At 45.6% G+C, this 19068-nt stretch overlaps 2 protein-coding genes across 4 annotated transcripts in view; one reads left to right on the top strand and one right to left on the bottom strand.

Annotated features, from left to right (window-relative positions):
• The window catches only part of LOC127000793 (E3 ubiquitin-protein ligase ZNRF3-like), a 52355-nt gene extending 48225 nt beyond the window's left edge, over positions 1-4130 (bottom strand). For both annotated transcript variants that reach the window (XM_050864840.1, XM_050864841.1), the window contains exon 1: positions 3603-4130. In XM_050864840.1, coding sequence (XP_050720797.1) covers positions 3603-3875 — 273 coding nt within the window. In that variant the 5' untranslated portion in view covers positions 3876-4130. The remainder of the gene's footprint in view (positions 1-3602) is intronic.
• Positions 4131-9985: 5855 nt separating this feature from the next.
• LOC127000791 (uncharacterized) lies at positions 9986-18951 on the top strand. Of its 2 annotated transcripts, none has more exons than XM_050864838.1 (5): positions 9986-11491; positions 13038-13138; positions 14491-14584; positions 15369-15599; positions 16465-18951. In XM_050864838.1, exons 1-5 carry the CDS (start codon positions 10253-10255, stop codon positions 17098-17100), a joined length of 2301 nt encoding a protein of 766 aa, XP_050720795.1. In that variant the 5' UTR covers positions 9986-10252; the 3' UTR covers positions 17101-18951. The 2 variants fall into 2 exon arrangements, with proteins under 2 accessions (XP_050720795.1, XP_050720793.1); XM_050864836.1 differs by having other exon boundaries at positions 9987-11491; positions 13038-13133; positions 14486-14584.
• Positions 18952-19068: the final 117 nt, after the last annotated feature.

Raw genomic sequence — 19068 nt, 5'->3', positions numbered from 1 at the left:
AATCTTCGTTTCTCATTTTCTCCTCTTTTTCTGTCTTCTTTATTTCCCTTTCGTTTGGCTTTCATGTATTTTTTTCTTTCTTTTCCTTCCTTGTTTTTTTCATATCTTAATTTTCATATCTCTCTTTCTTTCCTTTCTTCTTTCTCTTTTTCTTTGTCCAATCTTCGTTTCTCATTTCTCCTTCTCTTCTTCTTTCTTCTTTATTTTCCTTTCGTTTGGCTTATCATGTATTTTTTCTTTCTTTTCCTTCCTTGTTTTTTTTCATATCTCTCTCTTTCTTTCCTTCTTTCTTTCTCTTTTTCTTTGTCCAATCTTCGTTTCTCATTTCTCCTTCTTCTTTCTTCTTTATTTTCCTTTCGTTTGGCTTATCATGTATTTTCTTCGTTTCTCATTTCTCCTTCTTCTTTCTTCTTTATTTTCCTTTCGTTTGGCTTATCATGTATTTTTTCTTTCTTTTCCTTCCTGTTTTTTTTCATAGGTTCCTTTTCCTATTTCTTTCCTTCCTTCGTATTCTTTATTTCTCTCTCATTTGCTTTCCATGTACATTTTTTCCCTTTTTCTTTCTCTTCCTTCACTCGCTTCTTCATTTTCTCTTTCTGTTTTTTTGTTTTCTTTCTTCCTTTTGCCTCTTCTTTATTTCATCTTTTCTTCCTCTCCACTTCTTCATTTCTTTCCTTTATTTCCCTTTCACCTGCCTTTCGTTTCTTCGCCCCTTCTTTCCTTTCCTTCGCTCGCTTTTTCTTTCATCTCTTGTTCGTTTCCACATATCTTCCTTTCCTTCCCTTTCTTCTTCCTTCCTTCCTTCCTTCCTTCCTCTCTTCCTCCCTTTCGTATCCGCACATTAAGGGGATTTGTGATAATAGAGAAGAAAGAGGAGGAGGAGGAGGAGGAGGAGGAGGAGGAGGAAAGAGGGAGGAAGGGAGGGAAAAGGAGGAGGAGGAGGAGGAGGAAGATATATTTGCAAATTCTTAGGTGTCTCCCTCCTCCTCCTCCTCTTCCTCCTCCTCCTCCTTGTGTACGCCACTTCCTGTCTTCCTAACTTTTAACGCACACGACGTCACTTAAAACGTACACAGCGAGTAAAGACGAGAAATTGGTGTACACAAGAGTAGCCAAAAAACGCACACGTTTCTATGTCTGTAAACCTGATGTGTTTCCCGCGTACACACACACACACACACACACACAGAGAGAGAGAGAGAGAGAGAGAGAGAGAGAGAGAGAGAGAGAGAGAGAGAGAGAGAGAGAGAGAGAGAGAGAGAGAGAGAGAGAGAGAGAGAGAGAGAAAGGGAGCGGGCAGTCTTTGATGTGCTCTGCTGTATACAAAAAAACCTTGAAGAGTTGCCCGCAGCTGTTGCTCTCTCTCTCTCTCTCTCTCTCTCTCTCTCTCTCTCTCTCTCTCTCTCGCCCCCCCTTTCCCTGCCAAACTCTCCCTGTCTCACTCTGGTCATCACCCACAATACCAAGTAAACTCTCTCTCTCTCTCTCTCTCTCTCTCTCTCTCTCTCTCTCTCTCTCTCTCTGAGGTACTGTGAGATCAATAGTCATGAGGCATCCACCCCCCTCTCTCTCTCTCTCTCTCTCTCTCTCTCTCTCTCTCTCTCTCTCTCTCTCTCTCTCTCTCTCTCTCTCTCTCTCTCTCAATCTACGTACATGTCTGTTGCTACCTTGAAAGTCTCTCTCTCTCTCTCTCTCTCTCTCTCTCTCTCTCTCTGGGTGTGTACGTAGCCATATGTAAAGCACAGGGATACACACGAATACAAAATACGCACATATGTATACTGAAAAAAATATACGCACATGTTTTGACTTCCAAGGAGGAGGAGGAGGAGGAGGAAGAAGAATGGGACATAATTTCAGGCAGATAATTACAATTCGAACATAAAAGAAAACAAAAAACAAAGAAAATGAGGAACGAAGAATGAAAAAATGAAGAAACTAAAAAAAAGTAAAGAAATAGCAACAATAACAAAGAACAAAATCAACAAGGAAGAAGGAGGAGGATGAGTAAGCAGGAGGAGGAGGAGGAGGAGATACTGTCTCTCCACTTCTCTTTAACATTAATAATATATTCTACCTTCATCACCTCTATCACAAACCTAGCAACGTGTGTGTGTGTGTGTGTGTGTGTGTGTGTGTGTGTCATTGCCCAAACACGTTGTCAAATTCACTTTTTTTTCTTTATTGGCACACGGACAAACAGCAACAACAACAACAGGTCATAAACATCAATAAAAACAATTTCGAATTCTTCCTCTTATCAAAACACGCAATGGCACACACACACACACACACACACACACATACACACAGTCAGTTATCACGAAAGAACACAATAACCCCACCCTTTTCAGACACCATTTTTGCAACCTATGGCACTGTTTATGGCACCCTGGCACTCCAACGTCAATATGGCACCACACACACACACACACACACACGGTCAAAACACCACAGATATTACACTATTCACAATTTCTACATCGCCCTATGGCACTACGAGGCACTCATTATGGCACTTCACACGCCCTTCGCAGTAATGGCAGCCCTCACACTCCTTTCTGTCACCCTAAACACACACCCTTTCGTGGATTTCCCAACCCCATGTTACTGGCACTCCCTGTCACCCTGTCACCCTGATGGCACTCACACCTCTACTAATGGCACCCTGTATGGCACACCTTCCCAATACTACCCAATACCCTGTTAATGCCCCCCCTGTCACCCCATGGCCATAAAGTCACCAGGTAAACGCCCCTCTCACCTGGATCACTCTTCGTAGCAATGGCACTCACATCCTTACTAATGGCACCCTATAGCACACCCTCCCCCAAACACCCTAATCCCATGTTACTGTTCCCCCCCGTTACCCCAGAATCCCCTGCTAGCGCCCTTGTTGCTATTGAATCCCCCTTCTGCTCACACCCTTCGAAGCATTGGCACTCTCTATGGCATCCTTACGCAAACCCTTTCGTTGACACCTCAGTACCCTTTCAATGGCATCCCTTCGTCACCTTAGACCCCGCGAAAGACCAGATAACGCCCTTGGTCAGTTGAATCACCCTTCTTACACCCTTCGTAATGTTGGCACTCTATGGCACACCCTTCCCTAGACCACCCAATACCATGTTACTGGCACTCCCCGTTACCTTAGACCCCGCAATTCACCAGGTAACGGCCATGTCACCTGAATCACCCTTTTGTTCACACCCTACGTAGTAATGGCACTCACGCCCTTACTAATGGCACTATGGCACACCCTTCTCTAAACTACCCAATACCCTCGTTACTAGTCCCCCCTTAACCCCAGGCCCTGCGAATCCCCTTGGCTCACCCTTTGTAATAATGGCACTCACGCCCTTACTAATGGCACTGTATGGCACACCCTTCCGTAGACTTCCCTTTCCCTGTTGCTGGCACTCCCCCGTCACCCTAGACCCCGCGAATCACCAGGTAACGCCCTTCCTGTAGCAATGGCACTCACACCCTTACTAATGGCACTATGGCACACCCTTAATAATGGCACTCTATGGCACACCCTTCCCTAGACCCCCCAATACCCTGTTACTGGCCCCGGAGTCCCCAGGTGCTGCCCCGCTCACCTGGATCACCTTTCCCTCGGCGGAGGCGGCGGCGGCGAGGGGGGAGAAGGCGCCCCACAGAGTCACCTCCTGCTGGCTGTACTTGCCGTGGCGGTCTTGCATGTTGAGGGAGACCGTGACCAAGGCGCGGCGCCCCCCGGAGGCCGCCGCGCCGGGGTCCTGCTGCTGCTGGTGGTGGTGCTGGGCGTGGAGGCAGCAGGGGCACAGCAGCAGCAGCAGGAGGGCCAGAAGCCGCACCCCTGCTACACAGAGGAGGGGGCACCAGGCCGTCATCAAGGCGCGCGAGCACTACCTAACACCATCACTGCCTGCAACACACTGACGGCGGGGCGGGGGCGGGGCGGCGGCGGGGCGGCTCCAGCGTTACCAGCGGCGCCCGTGGTCTTAAGCATCTTGGCGGCCTAGCGCACATTTGACAAGGTTTTCCTAGGGGTTTTGGGCCTTTCCACAGGACGTTTCCTAGCCCCAGTGGTAGTTTGAGCCTTCTTCCGTACCGTGAACGTGGAAATGTACTCCTAAAAATACGATTAGTCTCTCTTTCGGCCTTTGGAAATAGTTAAAGGGAGATGTGGAGGCGTCGGAGAAAACCGCTCATGCAGCCTCCCGAATACTTAGCACCTCGTATTACCATCGTTTTCTCACCCATACGTGTATATAAAATGAGATAGTTTACGGTTATGACGCGAACTTTGATTGGATAGCGTTAGTGGTGTGGCTATGGCCGTTTTTCGAGGACTGAAGATGATAGATGCTATGTTATGAGCGCGAGGATGTGGTAACGCTGTGCTTCTCGCTCTCTCGCAGCCTCACTAAATTGTCGTACTCAGACATTGTATATAACGTTTTCATGCCCTAAACTATCATACCCGCAACAGTAATACCATAAAATTAAATTTATGATGAAAAATGGTATTTATTGATGCCTTTTTGCGATAGTTACTTATCAGAAACCAAAAATTCAATGTGGTGAGTACGAGAATATGGTAACGCTGATCTTCAAGCTCCAACCCGCGGTCTGACAACACAAAAATAGCCCAAATGAGCGTTAATGTACTGTAAATCATTGTTATATCGTATTTTTTACCCTCACGTATAGATTAGTGAAAGAATTAGTGTTTGGGATTATAAAAACGCAAAAACCGCCGATGTGTAACTGTCTTCCGCGGAAGTTCTGTAGAAATAGCCCAATCAGGAGGAAAGCTGCTATATTGGTAGCACTGCAGCCTTCCCCTTTTCTGTCCACCCCCGCCTCCTCCTCCTCCTCATCTCTCTCTCTCTCTCTCTCTCTCTCTCTCTCTCTCTCTCTCATCCCCTATCCTTCCCTTCTCCTCCTCCTCCTCCTCCTCCTTCTCCTCCTCCTCCCTTCCTCCCTACCCCCATTCACGATTCTGTCACACACACACACACACACACACACACACACACACACACACACACACTTATATGTGTGTGTGTGTGTGTGAGAGAGAGAGAGAGAGAGAGAGAGAGAGAGAGCGTTACTTCTGGACAGGTGACGGAAAGTTTAATTAATTTTATTCACCTGTAATGTACTAATTGATGCCGGAAATAATTAGTTAATTTATTTTTTCTCTTCCTTCCTTCCTTATTTTCTTTATTTTTTTTATTTTTTTTATTTTGTTACATTATTTTTTTCTTTATCTTTTATTATCTTTGGTTTTTTCTTTCTTTCTTTTTCTTTTTCTTCTTTTTTGTCCTTTTTGTTTTTATTTTGTTACATTATTTTTTCTTTTAGTTTTTTTTTCTTTTTTTTTCTTATTAAAACTGACATTGTGTATTTTTAGCTCTTTTTCTTTTTCTTTTTTTGTCTTCTCCGTTTTTCTCTTGTTGCGTTTTCTTTTTTTCGTTCATTTTTTCTTTTTTTTCTGTTTTGTTTTCCTTCTTTTCTTTATCAAATTAAATGTGTGTGATTTTACCGTTATATTGCTTTTTATTTCTTAATTTCTTTCCTTTTCAATCTTTATTTTCTTGTATTTTCTATTTCATTTTCTTCTTTATATTCTACCGTTAAAGTTAAAAGGTCTCTCTCTCTCTCTCTCTCTCTCTCTCTCTCTCTCTCTCTCTCTCTCTCTCTCTCTCTCTCTCTCTCTCTCTCTCTCTCTCTCTCTCTCTCTCTCTCTCTCTCTCTAACATCAAAAGAAGCTATTTGAACATCTAAAAAAAAATCTTAACAAACTAGTCAAGATTAAGACTTAACATATTATAATGCAAAACAGTGTGTGTGTGTGTGTGTGTGTGTGTGTGTGTGTGTGTGTGTGTGTGTGCGCACGTGACATTCTCCTTGACGCATGTCCTAATAAGTCGCCTACAGTTCCCAAGTTTTTTAATACATTCATGATTCTCTTCATTCTCTATTTTCAACTTTAAGCAGATTAGCGCGACATGCGTGGTTGGGTTGAGCTCTACGGCGTCATACACTGAAGACAATCGCTACAAAGACACCAGAGGATATTTCAGTGCAGGAGAGGTATAGTGAGATGCCTTCTTAGCTAACCAGAGAATAGACAACCACTCCTGTTAAACTTATATATTTCAGTGCAGGAGAGGATTGATATAGTGAGATGCCTTCTTAGCTAACCAGAGAATAGACAACCACTCCTGTTAAACTTATAGATGGATGGATAGAGAGAGACTGAGAGACATGGATACATAAAGAGGCAGAGAGGTAGAAAGATAGATAGATAGATAGACATATAGATAGACAGATAGATAGACAGTTAAACAGATAGATGGCTAAATGAATAGAGAGAGACTGAGAGACATGGATACATAAAGAGGCAGAGAGGTAGAAAGATAGATAGATAGATAGACATATAGATAGACAGATAGATAGACAGTTAAATAGATAGATGGGTAAATGGATAGAGAGAGACTGAGAGACATGGATACATAAAGAGACAGAGAGGTAGAAAGATAGATAGATAGATAGATAGACATATGGATAGACAGATAGATAGACAGTTAAATAGATAGATGGGTAAATGGATAGAGACTGAGAGACGTGGATACATAAAGAGACAGAGAGGTAGAAAGATAGATAGCTAGATAGATAGACATATAGATAGACAGACAGATAGACAGTTAAACAGATAGATGGCTAAATGGATAGAGAGAGACTGAGAGACATGGATACATAAAGAGGCAGAGAGGTAGACAGATAGATAGATAGACAGACATATAGATAGACAGACAGATAGACAGTTAAACAGATAGATGGCTAAATGGATAGAGAGAGACTGAGAGACATGGATACATAAAGAGACAGAGAGGTAGAAAGATAGATAGCTAGATAGACAGACATATAGATAGACAGATAGATAGACAGTTAAACAGATAGATGGCTAAATGGATAGAGAGAGACTGAGAGACATGGATACATAAAGAGGCAGAGGTAGAAAGATAGATAGCTAGATAGATAGACATATGGATAGACAGATAGATAGACAGTTAATAGATAGATGGGTAAATGGATAGAGAGAGGCTGAGACATGGATACATAAAGAGGCAGAGAGGTAGAAAGATAGATAACTAGATAGATAGACATATAGACAGACAGATAGATAGACAGTTAAATAAATAGATGGGTGAATATATATAGAGTAATGGCCTTTATTATTCTTTTTTATTCAGCGAAAGATAAAATAAAGCGAGTAGCGGGCTTTTTTTTTTTATTGTTTCCTTTTTTTGTGCCCTTGAGCTGTCTCCTTTGTTGTAAAAAAAAAAAAACTAAGATGAGTGAATCGCGCCTATGAGGTCATGTTTATCTATTGATGCGGGGGGATTTTTTTTTTTTAGGGGGTGGGTGAGCAGACACTACGCGTGGCCTTAGTGCTCATCTCCGTCTCACTGGCCTTGGATTCCTTAATAGCTGAGAATTAAAGTGTTCATTCTTGTAATAATAATAATAATAATAATAATAATAATAATAATAATAATAATAGTAATAATAATAATAATAATCCCTTCAACCAATACAGAAAAAAAAAATCACTTCGAAAAATTAAATATATTAAAAATAGGGCACTGAAATTACTGTCTTTCACGAACCATTTGTGATTATATGAAAAGAAAATGCAAGAAAACCTTTTCAAGTAACTGTTACTTTTTATCGTTGTTGATAAATGAGGAGGAGAAAAAAAAAAGTGGTGGAGAGAAGGGAGGAGGTAAATTGATCAACTCGGTTTTCTCTGTTGCAAAATTATTGGTGTTCTTAAAGGAAGAGGAGGAAGAATCAATTAACTTTCATCATCCCACCAACACAGCGGCCATTTGGCTCCACAATTAGAATAGTGTCCCTAGAATCATACATTGAAAACCGATACACCTTGAAGGTAAACTATGAGAACTTTCGATACCAGGCTACATTTTACGAGAATATTGTTATTACTTGTCAACACAAGGACTGGGTATTAGGCAGAGCTGTGGATTATCCATTATCCATTGGCAATACCAGGGTCACTGACTTTGTTTTTGCTTATGATGCAGTAATCCTGGCGGAGTCGCTGGAGATTTTGGTGACGGCTCTCGAGGCACTGCACGAAGAGGCGAAGCCCTTGGGACTTCAGCATGTCTCCTGGGCCAAGACCAAGGTGTTTGGAGCTTGCTAGATGAAACAGCACAGTCACATGCGTGTGGTGAGGACATTGAGATCTTGGAAAATTTCACAACCTTGGTAGCGTAGCAGTTCATAACAATGGAGGGTCTCGCCAGGAAGTTTTGCGGCGGACTGTCTTGGCCCACGTGACGGTGTTATGGATTCCCTCAGCACGAGTACATGGCGTTGTCGATACCCGTGTAGAAGGATAAAGATCCGGATCTTTAAGTGGCTTGTGCTTCTTGTCTTACTCTGTGGCTGTGAGACATGGACACTAAATATAGGGACTTGGAGAGGCGTGTCAATGCCTTTGGTACCAAGTGCCTTCGCAAATTCATCGGATTTCGCTAGAATGACATATACTGTAATACCCGCATAGTGCGGGAACGCCAACTCTGGCTATACGGGCACGTGGCACGCTACCCAGAAACCTACCTTACCCACCGGGTTGTTTCTGGGGGAGGCCAAGGGGACACCCACAGAGTTAGTGGCTTGAGGAAGTCGATAGATCCTGTCGTGAGGTACTTGGGATGGTAGGGGGCCGGCATGGAGACTAGCCCGGAAGAACACTTGGGGTTGGAGTTGTCGGGTGGGCGAGGCGACGCCCCCCCCAGCGTATGCCCCGATTGATAGACTGTCAACACGCCAGTAATATTCAACACAACATTCAGTTTATGTTTTCGAATACTCATTTTTATACTAATTTTACCGCGAAGGAGTCTGGTTAAAGATAAACAATAACGAGAGAAAAAAATACAAGTTAAAAGGTAAATGCAGGGAATGAAAGATACCTGATTGTTACCACTCCTACTCCTCCTCCTCCTCCTCCTTCTCCTTCACTACCACCACTACTACTACCACTACCAAGCTTCCTAACTAAAAAAAAAAAGACTATTTCAACTATTAAACTTTTCTCGTCGCATCGTACCACACACACACACACACACACACACACACACACACGTGGTTTACAGGGTTTGCAAATGTTTGGATATACACCTCCTTCCCTTCATCACCTCCTCCATCTTTCCTCTCCCTCCCTCCCTCCTTGCCTCCTTGCTTCCCTTCCTCCCCTCCCCTCCACACATGCCCCTTCCTCCCCTTCTTTCTCCCCTCATCCTTTCTGTTCCCTGCATCCTTGTTATCCGTTTCCCCTTCCTGCCCCTTTAATTTTATCTTCTTCCTCCTCTACCTCCTCCTCCTCCTCCTCCTCCTCCTCCTTTCCCTCTTCCTCGTCTTTCTTTCCTCCCCATCCCTTCCCTCCCTTTTTCCTCTTCCTTGTTTCCCTTTTTCTTCCCTCGATATTTCCTTCCTCCACTCCTCCACCTCCCTCCCTTTTCCTCCCCCTTCTCTCCACTCATCTCCTCTCTCTATCCCTCCCTCCTTTTTTTTTCCCTTACATCCTTTTTCTTGTAAATGTAAACATGTTTCATACAGGAATATCACAAGGAATTTTATCATAAACATCTTCCTCTTCTTATTACATTCTTTATCATTATTATTGTTATCATCATCATCACTACTACTACTACTACTACTATTACTACTACTACTACTACTGCCAGGATGGAAAAATAGGTTAGCGGTGTGTGTGTGTGTGTGTGTGTGTAATCGATGTTGTTGCTTCTTCATGGTAGAGAAAATAAAGCCAGAGAGAGAGAGAGAGAGAGAGAGAGAGAGAGAGAGAGAGAACGCTGTAAACAAGCTTTTCGAGTGTTTGGAGGAAAGACGGAGGAGGAGGAGGAGGAGGAGGAGGAAGAGGAGGAAGACTCGAGCTATACCTCCTTCCTCAGTTCTCTTCCATCTCGACGCACGTATACACACACACGCTCACGACGGAAGAGTGTGTGTGTGCGTATCGGTGTGCCTGTATGTGTGGGTTGACAGCTGACGCACACACACGTACACACACTTACAGAGCCTTGTGTGTACTTTATGAGGCAGATAAGGGGAAGACTGTGTGCGTGTGTACGTATTTTGATAGTGTTTGTGTACGTGTTCGTGACTGTGTGTGCGTGCGTGTGTACAAACATAAAAGATGGCATCCCACATGAGACTCTGTGTGGTGGTGATGATGATGATGATGATGATGATGATGGTGGTGGTGAATGGTGATGACAAGTCGGAAACACTAGTGGTGATGATTGACACACCACTATCACCACCACCACCACCACCAATCGACATAGCCTCACCACCACAACTCCCACTACTTCCACCCACTCCACCACAAGCACCACCACCACCGCCACCCGATCCACTCCCAGGTCTGTTCGTAAGGCAAGAAACGGCCTTAAGGAAGATGGATGCCCTCATAGCGAAGATGAGCAAATTAGATGACCTTGACACGAAACTAGACAGACTGACCTCGATTCTGCAAGCCCGCGAAGACCAGCTGGAGGCCCTGGTGGAGGCGGTGGAGGAGAAGGTGGACGAGGTGCAGGAGAAGGTATCAGCTGTGTCGGGGCAAGTCGGGGAGCTGAAAGACAGGGTGGAGGCCGTTGGTGATGTGGTAACACTGCTTGATGGAAAAGTGGAGGATCTAGGTGGTAAGATAGAGGAGGTGGATGGGAGGCTAGTGGAGCTACGGGAGGAAGTAAACGGAACACTGGAGGTGGAGAGAGGTGGAGAAATGGAGGAAAAACAGATGACAGCACAGTACATGTCCACCCAAACCACATCGCTTCCACACGAACACATCCACTTGCTGCTGACCAACTTGACGCTGCGGGTGGAGGAGGGCGTGGAGGAGAACAGTGCCAGTGCCAGGGCGTGCCAGGAGGGCGTGAGGCACCTGACGGGGGTACTGGAGCCCTTCGTGAACACCTCCCACCACCTCGCAGCCTCCTTGGTCAACCGTATACGGGTATCGAACCTGGCTATGGATAAGCGACTAGGGGCTATCCTGCACGCGCTGTCCCTCCGCCACCAACTCCTTAGCGATGGACTCCACAATGCCATCTCCACCCTGCAGTCCCACGTCAATCTCCACCTCCAGCAGAACCTCAGGAGTGTGGAGGATAAGGTGGAGGAGGTGGTGAGGGGAAGTATAGATGAACTGATGGTGGTTTTGAACTCCACGTCATCTGCTTCCTCTTCCACTTCTCCCTCCACTTCCTCCTCCTCTCCACTCCTCTTAGATACTCTTGATAGCATCCTCCACCTGTCCAACCTCACCTTACATCACCTGCTGCAAGAGGAAGAGGAGGAGGAGAAAGAGGAGGAGGAGGAGAGGGTAGAAGAAGGAGAGAGGAAAGCATCGATGTGTGTACCAGTGGTGAGTATTTTTCCTCCTCTTCTCCTTTCCTCCTTTCTTCCTTCTATATTTTCCTCCTCTTCTCCTTTCCTCCTTTCCTTCTTTCTTCCTTCTATTTTTTCCTCCTCTTCTCCTTTCCTCCTTTCCTTCTTTCTTCCTTCTATTTTTTCCTCCTCTTCTCCTTTCCTCCTTTCCTTCTTTCTTCCTTCTATATTTTCCTCCACTTCTCCTTTCCTCCTTTCCTTCTTTCTTCCTTCTATATTTTCCTCCTCTTCTCCTTTCCTCCTTTCCTTCTTTCTTCCTTCTATATTTTCCTCCTCTTCTCCTTTCCTCCTTTCCTTCTTTCTTCCTTCTATATTTTCCTCCTCTTCTCCTTTCCTCCTTTCCTTCTTTCTTCCTCCTCCTATCTTTTCCTCATCTCCTCCTTCCCTCCCTCCCATTTTTCCGAGCTTTGCAGAGGAGGAAAAAAAATTGGGAGGAAAAAAAATGGTACGTTGCTATGAGACCTTGAGAGAGAGAGAGAGAGAGAGAGAGAGAGAGAGAGAGAGAGAGAGAGAGGGAGAATATATGTAACAAATTACTTAAGTCATTCTTTTAAAGAGCAAGAAATATGAGAACTGTTATTATTTTTATCATTATTATTATTATTATTATTATTATTATTATTATTAAAACAAACTGGAGGAGGAAAATAAGTAATTAATACAGGGAAGACACAGAGGAAGCATTCAAGAGGAGGAGGAGGAGGAAGAGGAGGAGGAGGAGGCAACGAACATGCGCAAACAAAATACACACACACACACACACACACACACACATGCTTGACTCACCTCCTCATGTGTGTGTGTGTGTGTGTGTGTGTGTGTGTGTGTGTGTGTTTACATCTTGCTCTATTCTGCGTTGACGTCTCCCTTGAGTAGATCCTGTCCTCCTCCTCCTCCTCTCTCTTTATTTTCTCGTAATTTTCTTTATTTTCCTTGTTTTTTCTTCTAGTTTCTGTTGATTTCTTCTTCTTCTTCTTCTTCTTCTCCTTATTCTTCCTTTTCTTCTTTTCCATCTTTTTCCCACCCATTGTATCATATCCTGCCTCCCCTCCTCTCCTTTCCCTTTCTATTTTAAACACGCCTCCTTCTCCTCCTCCTCCTCCTCCTTTTCACACCTTCGTAACATTCTGCGAAGTGGAGGGATGGAGGAAAGGAGGGCAGGAAAATATGTAGGTCAGGGCAGGAGGGAGGAAAGGTAGGAGGGAGGAAAGGGGGAGAGGGAGGGAGGGAAGGAAGGAAGGAGGAGGGAAGAAGAAAAAGATGATGATGAGGAGGAGGAGGAAGAAGAAGAAAAATAATGATAGAATATGAAGACTAAGAAAATATAGCAAAAATAAGACTATGAAACTAATGATAATGATACTATTACTACTATTACTACTACTACTACTACTACTACTACCACTACTACTACTACTATTACTACTACTACTACTACTACTACTACTACTACTACTACTACTACAACTAATAATAATAATAATAATAATACCAATAATTATCTGTATCTTTTCTCCACCCAGGACGAAAGTAACACCACCTCCACCGCCACCATCAACACCACCACCAACACCACCGCCACACCCATCTCCCTCACCACCACACGCCTACAGGAGACGGTAAGGTTTTGAGTATGTGGAGCTATTTTTAACATGGCCATAATCTGCGCCCTGTTACAAGCTCTTCCGTAGCAGTGGCTAACAGAGAGCTTGTACTAACTCTTAAATGCAAACAATATTTTTTTGTGACGCGTCTGCAAACAGTGGGTGAATTTAACCCAATATTAAGAAAATGAAGAAAAAAAAGTTAATCTCACTATTCATCAAATCCAAAATCAAAGCTTGAAAATACAACTCACTTCATTTACAAGCAAAATATGAACACCGTACAAAGAAAATAAGTTATTTTTATTTTGTTTTGAAAGTACGAACAAAAATTAACATTATTTGGCGATGATTAAACCTTAAATTCCCTAACACAGTAAATATTGGCTCGAAGGACAAGAGCTACGACGCCGATTGTTGTTGGTCCTTGGAGACTCACGCTGGCTGCCTCACTTCCCTTACGGTGAATGTCGCCTAATATTTGCATTTGTCACCTCCCCTCGATTGAGTGCAAAATTGGGTGAAATTGTCCGCAATCATAAATAACACTCAAAATATGGGAGAAAGAAAATGCCCACTACCTCTCACGGCAAGAGGCTACGGGGAACTGAGATTACGTGGAAGGGCAGCTGCGTACCCTTCCTTAACACTTGTAAACAGAGGGGAGATAAATACCTGCAGTGAATTTTACCCAAAGTTTGCATTCCAGGGTGTATTAAAGGAATGGCCAAGGAGAGAGGAGCTTCTTATTCGGCCACAAGCACATCGTCTTTGATAAGGTTTTCGTAGAGGTGGTTGTGTTAGTATTTCCATGGGTAGTTTCATGAGCCTGGTGATAGTTTGACGAGGCTTCTGCACCGTGAACGTGAAAACACTCATGAGAACTCGACTGATCCTTTTGTGGCCTAGTGGAATAGTTGTTGTGAGAGTCGAAGGCGTTTCAGAATACGAGCCTCAGAATCTCTACTGCATGAATAAAGCTTCCGGGTATGTCTTTTATTTTTCATAGCCTGTAGAATAACGATGGTTTTTGCAAATTAAATATACAACACAGCGAAGAAAAAAAGACAAGTTTCAGAATACGAGCGTCAAAATCTCTACTGCATGAATAAAGCTTCCGAGTATGATATTTTATTTTTCATAGTAAAATAACGTTGGTTTTGGCAAATTAAATACAACACAGCGAAGAAAAAAGACGAGGAAACAATATTTTTTTCAGCTTTTCAGTTTGTATTTCCGAACGGATATTGGTTTTCATTTATGCGTTTAATATATATAATGATTTTTTTTACCTGCAGAACATTATCTCATTACTCTCTCTCTCTCTCTCTCTCTCTCTCTCTCTCTCTCTCTCTCTCTCTCGCCAGGTGAGGGAGGCGCTGCGGGAGAGACTCACACACCTGGAGGAGCAGGTGTCGGGGCTCCGGATCTACCTGTCCACCAGCCTCCACGTGCACGCCGGCCAGGTGAGCGTGTGTGTGTGTGTGTGGGGAGGGGGGAGGGGGAGAGTGATAAGTGTGATCTCTTATCTGCAAAACTGGTTGACGGTTTGCCCGATACACGCAACACACTTCTCCTTCTCCAATACATGAATAATCCTCCTCCTCCTCCTCCTCCTCCTCCTCTTGTTCTTCTTTTCTCTTCTTCCTCTCCTCTCCTTCCTTCCGTCCTTCCTTCATTATCGTCACATTTTTGCCTCTTCTCCTCCTGCTCCTCCTCCTCTTCCTCCTATTCTCGTCTTTCTTCTTTCTCTAAGTTTCCTCCTCCTCCTCCTCCTCCATCCCTTTCTTCCCTTTGCACGTTCTTCCTCACCTTCCCACCACCACCAGAACACCACCACCACCACAGCCATCATCACCACCCTCACCATCAACCCCTGTGCACCACCGATCCTACCTTCTCTTCTTACCTTATCCTCAATCTCCATTCTCACTAATCACCACCACCACCACCACCACTACCAACAACAACCCACTACAACTCACCACCACTCCTCCCTATCCTTCTTTCCTCACCACCATGCACCTCCAACCCACCACTCCTCCCTCCCCTTCTTCCCTCCTCACCACCACATCACCACCAATCACGTGGAAGAAAGGGGGGAGGGGGGGAGGAAGAATTGGGAGGGTAACATTCTTGGTAACAATAAAAATCGCAATTAAAATAAAAAGAAATAAAATAATAAATAAACATCCACTTCCTCATATTCTTCTCTTCCCTTCTTCCATCATTCTCATCCTTCTGCACCAGGTGGAGGAGCGCGTGGCCCTGGTGGAGGCTGGGCTGCTGCGGGTGGTACGGGAGACGCTGTCCAAATCCAACCGCGGTCTGGAAAAGCTTCGGCGCGCTTCCCTCGGCTACCTGGACGCCGCCGTGACCAGCGTGTCCTCGGCGGCGGTGGCGTCAGCGCAGGCCACGGCTGACCACCTGTCCCAGACGCTGACGGATGTGACGCTGATGCTGGCACGGCGGATGTACCAGGTGAGGGGGGGAGAGGGTTAAGGGGGGAGAGGGGAGGAGGGGAGAGTGAGGATGTACCAGGTAAGGAGGGAAGGGGGTTAAGGGGGGAGAGGGGAGGAGGGGTGAGTGAGGATGTACCAGGTAAGGGGGGAAGGGGGTTAAGGGGGGAGAGGGGAGGAGGGGAGAGTGAGGATTTACTAGGTAAGGGGATGAGGGAGAAGGGGAGAGAAATGGGGAGAGGGGTAGGAAAGGAGGAGGTGGAAAAGGGAGAGAAGGACAGGGGAGAGGGGAAGAGAAGGGAGGAGAGAGGGAGGACAAGGAAGGGAAGACGGGGATAGAGGAAAGAGGGAGGAGAGGTGGAGAGAGAGGAGAGGGGAGAAAGAGGGGAGAGAAGAGGAAAGGGGAGGAGAGGGGGAGAGAGAGGAGAGGGGAGAAAGAGGGGCGAGAAGAGGAAAGGGGAGGAGAGGGGGAGAGAGAGGAGAGGGGAGAAAGAGGGGAGAGGAGAGGAAAGGGGAGGAGAGGAAACTGGGAAAAGGGGGAAGAGGGAAAGAGGTGTGAGGGGGAAGAAGGGGGGGAGGTTAGATTAGGTTAGCCTGAGGGGAGGAGGAGGAAGAAGGGGGGGATGCATGTGGAAGAAAGGGGGGAGGGGGAAGAGGAATGGAGAGGGGGAGGAAGAAGAGGGAGGGGGAGGAAGAAAGGGGAGGTGGGAGGAAGAAAGGGGGGAGGGGGAGGAAAAAGGGGAAGGGTAACATTCTTCGTAACATTAAAAATTGCAAATAAAATAAAATAAAACAAAATAAAATAATAAATAAACATTCACTTCCTCATCATATTCTTCTCTTCCCTTCTTCCATCATTCTTATCCTTATTTTTTTTTCTTTCACAGGTGGAGGTGGCGGTGAGGGCGGCGGTGGGCGGTGGTGATGGTGGTGATGAGGGTGGTGAGAGGCTAGGCTGGCAGCGGTGGTGGTGGTGGTGGTGGTGCCCTGCGATGGTGGCGGAGAATGGTGATGATGGTGATGATGGCGGTGCATGTCTCAGCGCCTTACCAGGGAATGCCTCAAGCTGGGGGGCCGCGAGGGATCGTTGCAGGGGGGTGGGGGGTGACCTGCTGACCCTTACCCCCACCCACACACCCCTCCACCCCTTCCTTCACCCCACCCAGTCCCCCGTTCACTCCCCCCTCCACTCCAGACCCCCGCCCATCCCCTCCTTCTGGGTGGGGGGCCGCAGGGTGCTGGGGGAGTGGCGGTGGGTCACGGGGGAGCTGGTGGAGGGGGAGGTGGAGGAGGAGGGGGAGGTTGGAGGGGGTGGGGGTGGGGATTGTATGGTGGTAATGGTAGGGGAGGATGGGGGGGTCAAAATGTTTGCCGCTCCCTGCCTCACCCCCCACCCTGCCCTCTGCCAGCTCCCCCCCACCCCTGGCAATGACCCTGGGCCCCCTCTTGACCCCCAGCGGAACGAGGTCACGCCCCTTGGCTCCTACAATTTCTTGACCCCCGATGACCTTAACCTGGCGTAGTCACCCTTTAAACACCGCCCTGAAGCCCGTTTTCTTTCACGTCGCTGACTGTAACGTGTAATTATGCAATGGAGCCACCTGTATATCAGTTCGCAGCGGTGGCGACGCTTTACCTTTTGTTTACCAACTTTTTATAGTTTCGGTGTTGCCTGCCGCAGCACCGTGAGTGTAGAGGTGATGGGGGTTTAAGATCAGAAGTCGAACTAAATCTTCACTCAAACCACGATTTCCGCTGGCGTGGTTCTCAATTGTTTGTTGTTATTGCTGCTGCTGATGATGGTAATACTGTCGTCCTTCAGTGAAATCTACCGTAGCTTTGGAAGATCGTGGACACGTCAGAAAACCACGCAAATATGAGAACCACGCCAGCGGAAATCGTGGTTTGACTGAAGATCCACGGAAAATTTGCCCAGTGTGATAGCCCCTTAGCCACACCTTCAGATGTGATGCCCTTCTAACATCATATTATATTATACTATAGATGCAAGAGAGCCAAACATAGCCAGGAGCGAAATGTTCAGGAGACGAAACCTCCGATGCTGCCTCCTGGCGTTGATGAGACTGATACGGACCTGCGCACATTCGGCCCGCAATGGTCATATTTCCCATAAATAGACGCAAACCTTAAAACATACGAGCAATTGGAAAAAAATACATTTCTTCCCGATCAGCGAACATCGCGTTTGGGCATTTGACTCCAAAACAATAACTTATATTCCGGAATCCCGAAATAGAGAGAGAGAAAAAAACATGGAGGTAGAATTAGTGGAGTCGACATCAGCCCAGTTAAGTGAATCCGCCCGGGCTGTCATTTTTACGGCCAGGTGTCAGGTGTTGTCAGGTAGGCTCCTTAATGGGCTCGGCCAGGCTCGCCCACCCCATCTTTTGGCCGTAAATTTGACAGTTCGTCGGCTTCACCTCAATGAATGGGATTAGCGGGCCGTGTCGACTCCACCAATTTTACCTCCATGGAAAAAAGGAGTTCACTGTTATAGCGGCGCTGCGTGTAGCCAAAACCGTCTATTCTTAAGCAATACAATAGTTTATAGGTATACACTACTCCTACTACTACTACTACTTCTACGAAACTCCATATAATTTGTAGCTATTACATTACTACAGCATACAGACAGTTAGTATATTATTACATCTACGAGCTAAGACCATAAACAGGCCGTGAATGGGTTATCAGTATATCGAAACTTCTGACTGAAAAATTTACCTTCTTTGGTACTTTGAGATTTCTGAATGAAGAAGTGACCAAGGCTTGCTCTCTCGGCGGAAGGGGGGAGGGGGAGGGGCAATGCTCTTCAACCCTATACAACCAGCCTGACCCAAAGAAAAAGGAGATAAAAAGAAAAAAGAAAATTAACTCTTATATTCTTTTCAATCGTGCCTCTCCTGAAAACAAAGATAGTGACCAGTGATGAAAGCAATGCCGGTGGTGATGATGGTGGTGTTGATGACTGTAGTGGTGGTGGTGGTGGTGGTGACGAGGGTGATGGTGATGACAAGTGACGACGACCATGATAACAACGGTGGTGGTGGTGATGGTGAAGATGGTGATGATGGTGATGGTGACGGTGGTGAAGATGGTGATGGTGGTGGTGGTGGTGATGAAGGTGGTGATGATGGTGAGGGACCTGCTTATGTATACTTTCACATATTTATACAATGATAGAACTAATAGAAGCGTTCACACTAATCTATTACCAATGCAATTACTCCTATGTCCATAAACACACACACACACACACACACACACACACACGCACACACACACAAACAAGCGTTGCCTCGCCGATGATGTAAACACAGCCATGAAGAGAATAATAAACATGATTCAAATAATATGTTTTGATTTGCTTATGACCTCGCTACTGCTCTCTCTCTCTCTCTCTCTCTCTCTCTCTCTCTCTCTAACACAAGATAAAGGAAATACATCTAAAATATAAGAAAAATGCAATA

This window comes from Eriocheir sinensis, chromosome 19 (assembly GCF_024679095.1).
Source record: "Eriocheir sinensis breed Jianghai 21 chromosome 19, ASM2467909v1, whole genome shotgun sequence".
In the NCBI taxonomy this organism is placed as follows: Eukaryota; Metazoa; Arthropoda; class Malacostraca; order Decapoda; family Varunidae; genus Eriocheir; species Eriocheir sinensis.
The sequence above is the reverse complement of the archived record's forward strand: the minus strand, read 5'-3'. Positions and strand labels throughout refer to the sequence as shown.

Coding starts and splice junctions, on each gene's coding strand:
- LOC127000791 (XM_050864838.1), top strand. CDS start 10,253: ATGGCATCCCACATGAGACTCTGTGTGGTGGTGATGATGATGATGATG. Junction 11,492..13,037: donor CATCGATGTGTGTACCAGTG/GTGAGTATTTTT, acceptor TTCTCCACCCAG/GACGAAAGTAACACCACCTC. Junction 15,600..16,464: donor TGGCACGGCGGATGTACCAG/GTGAGGGGGGGA, acceptor TTTCTTTCACAG/GTGGAGGTGGCGGTGAGGGC.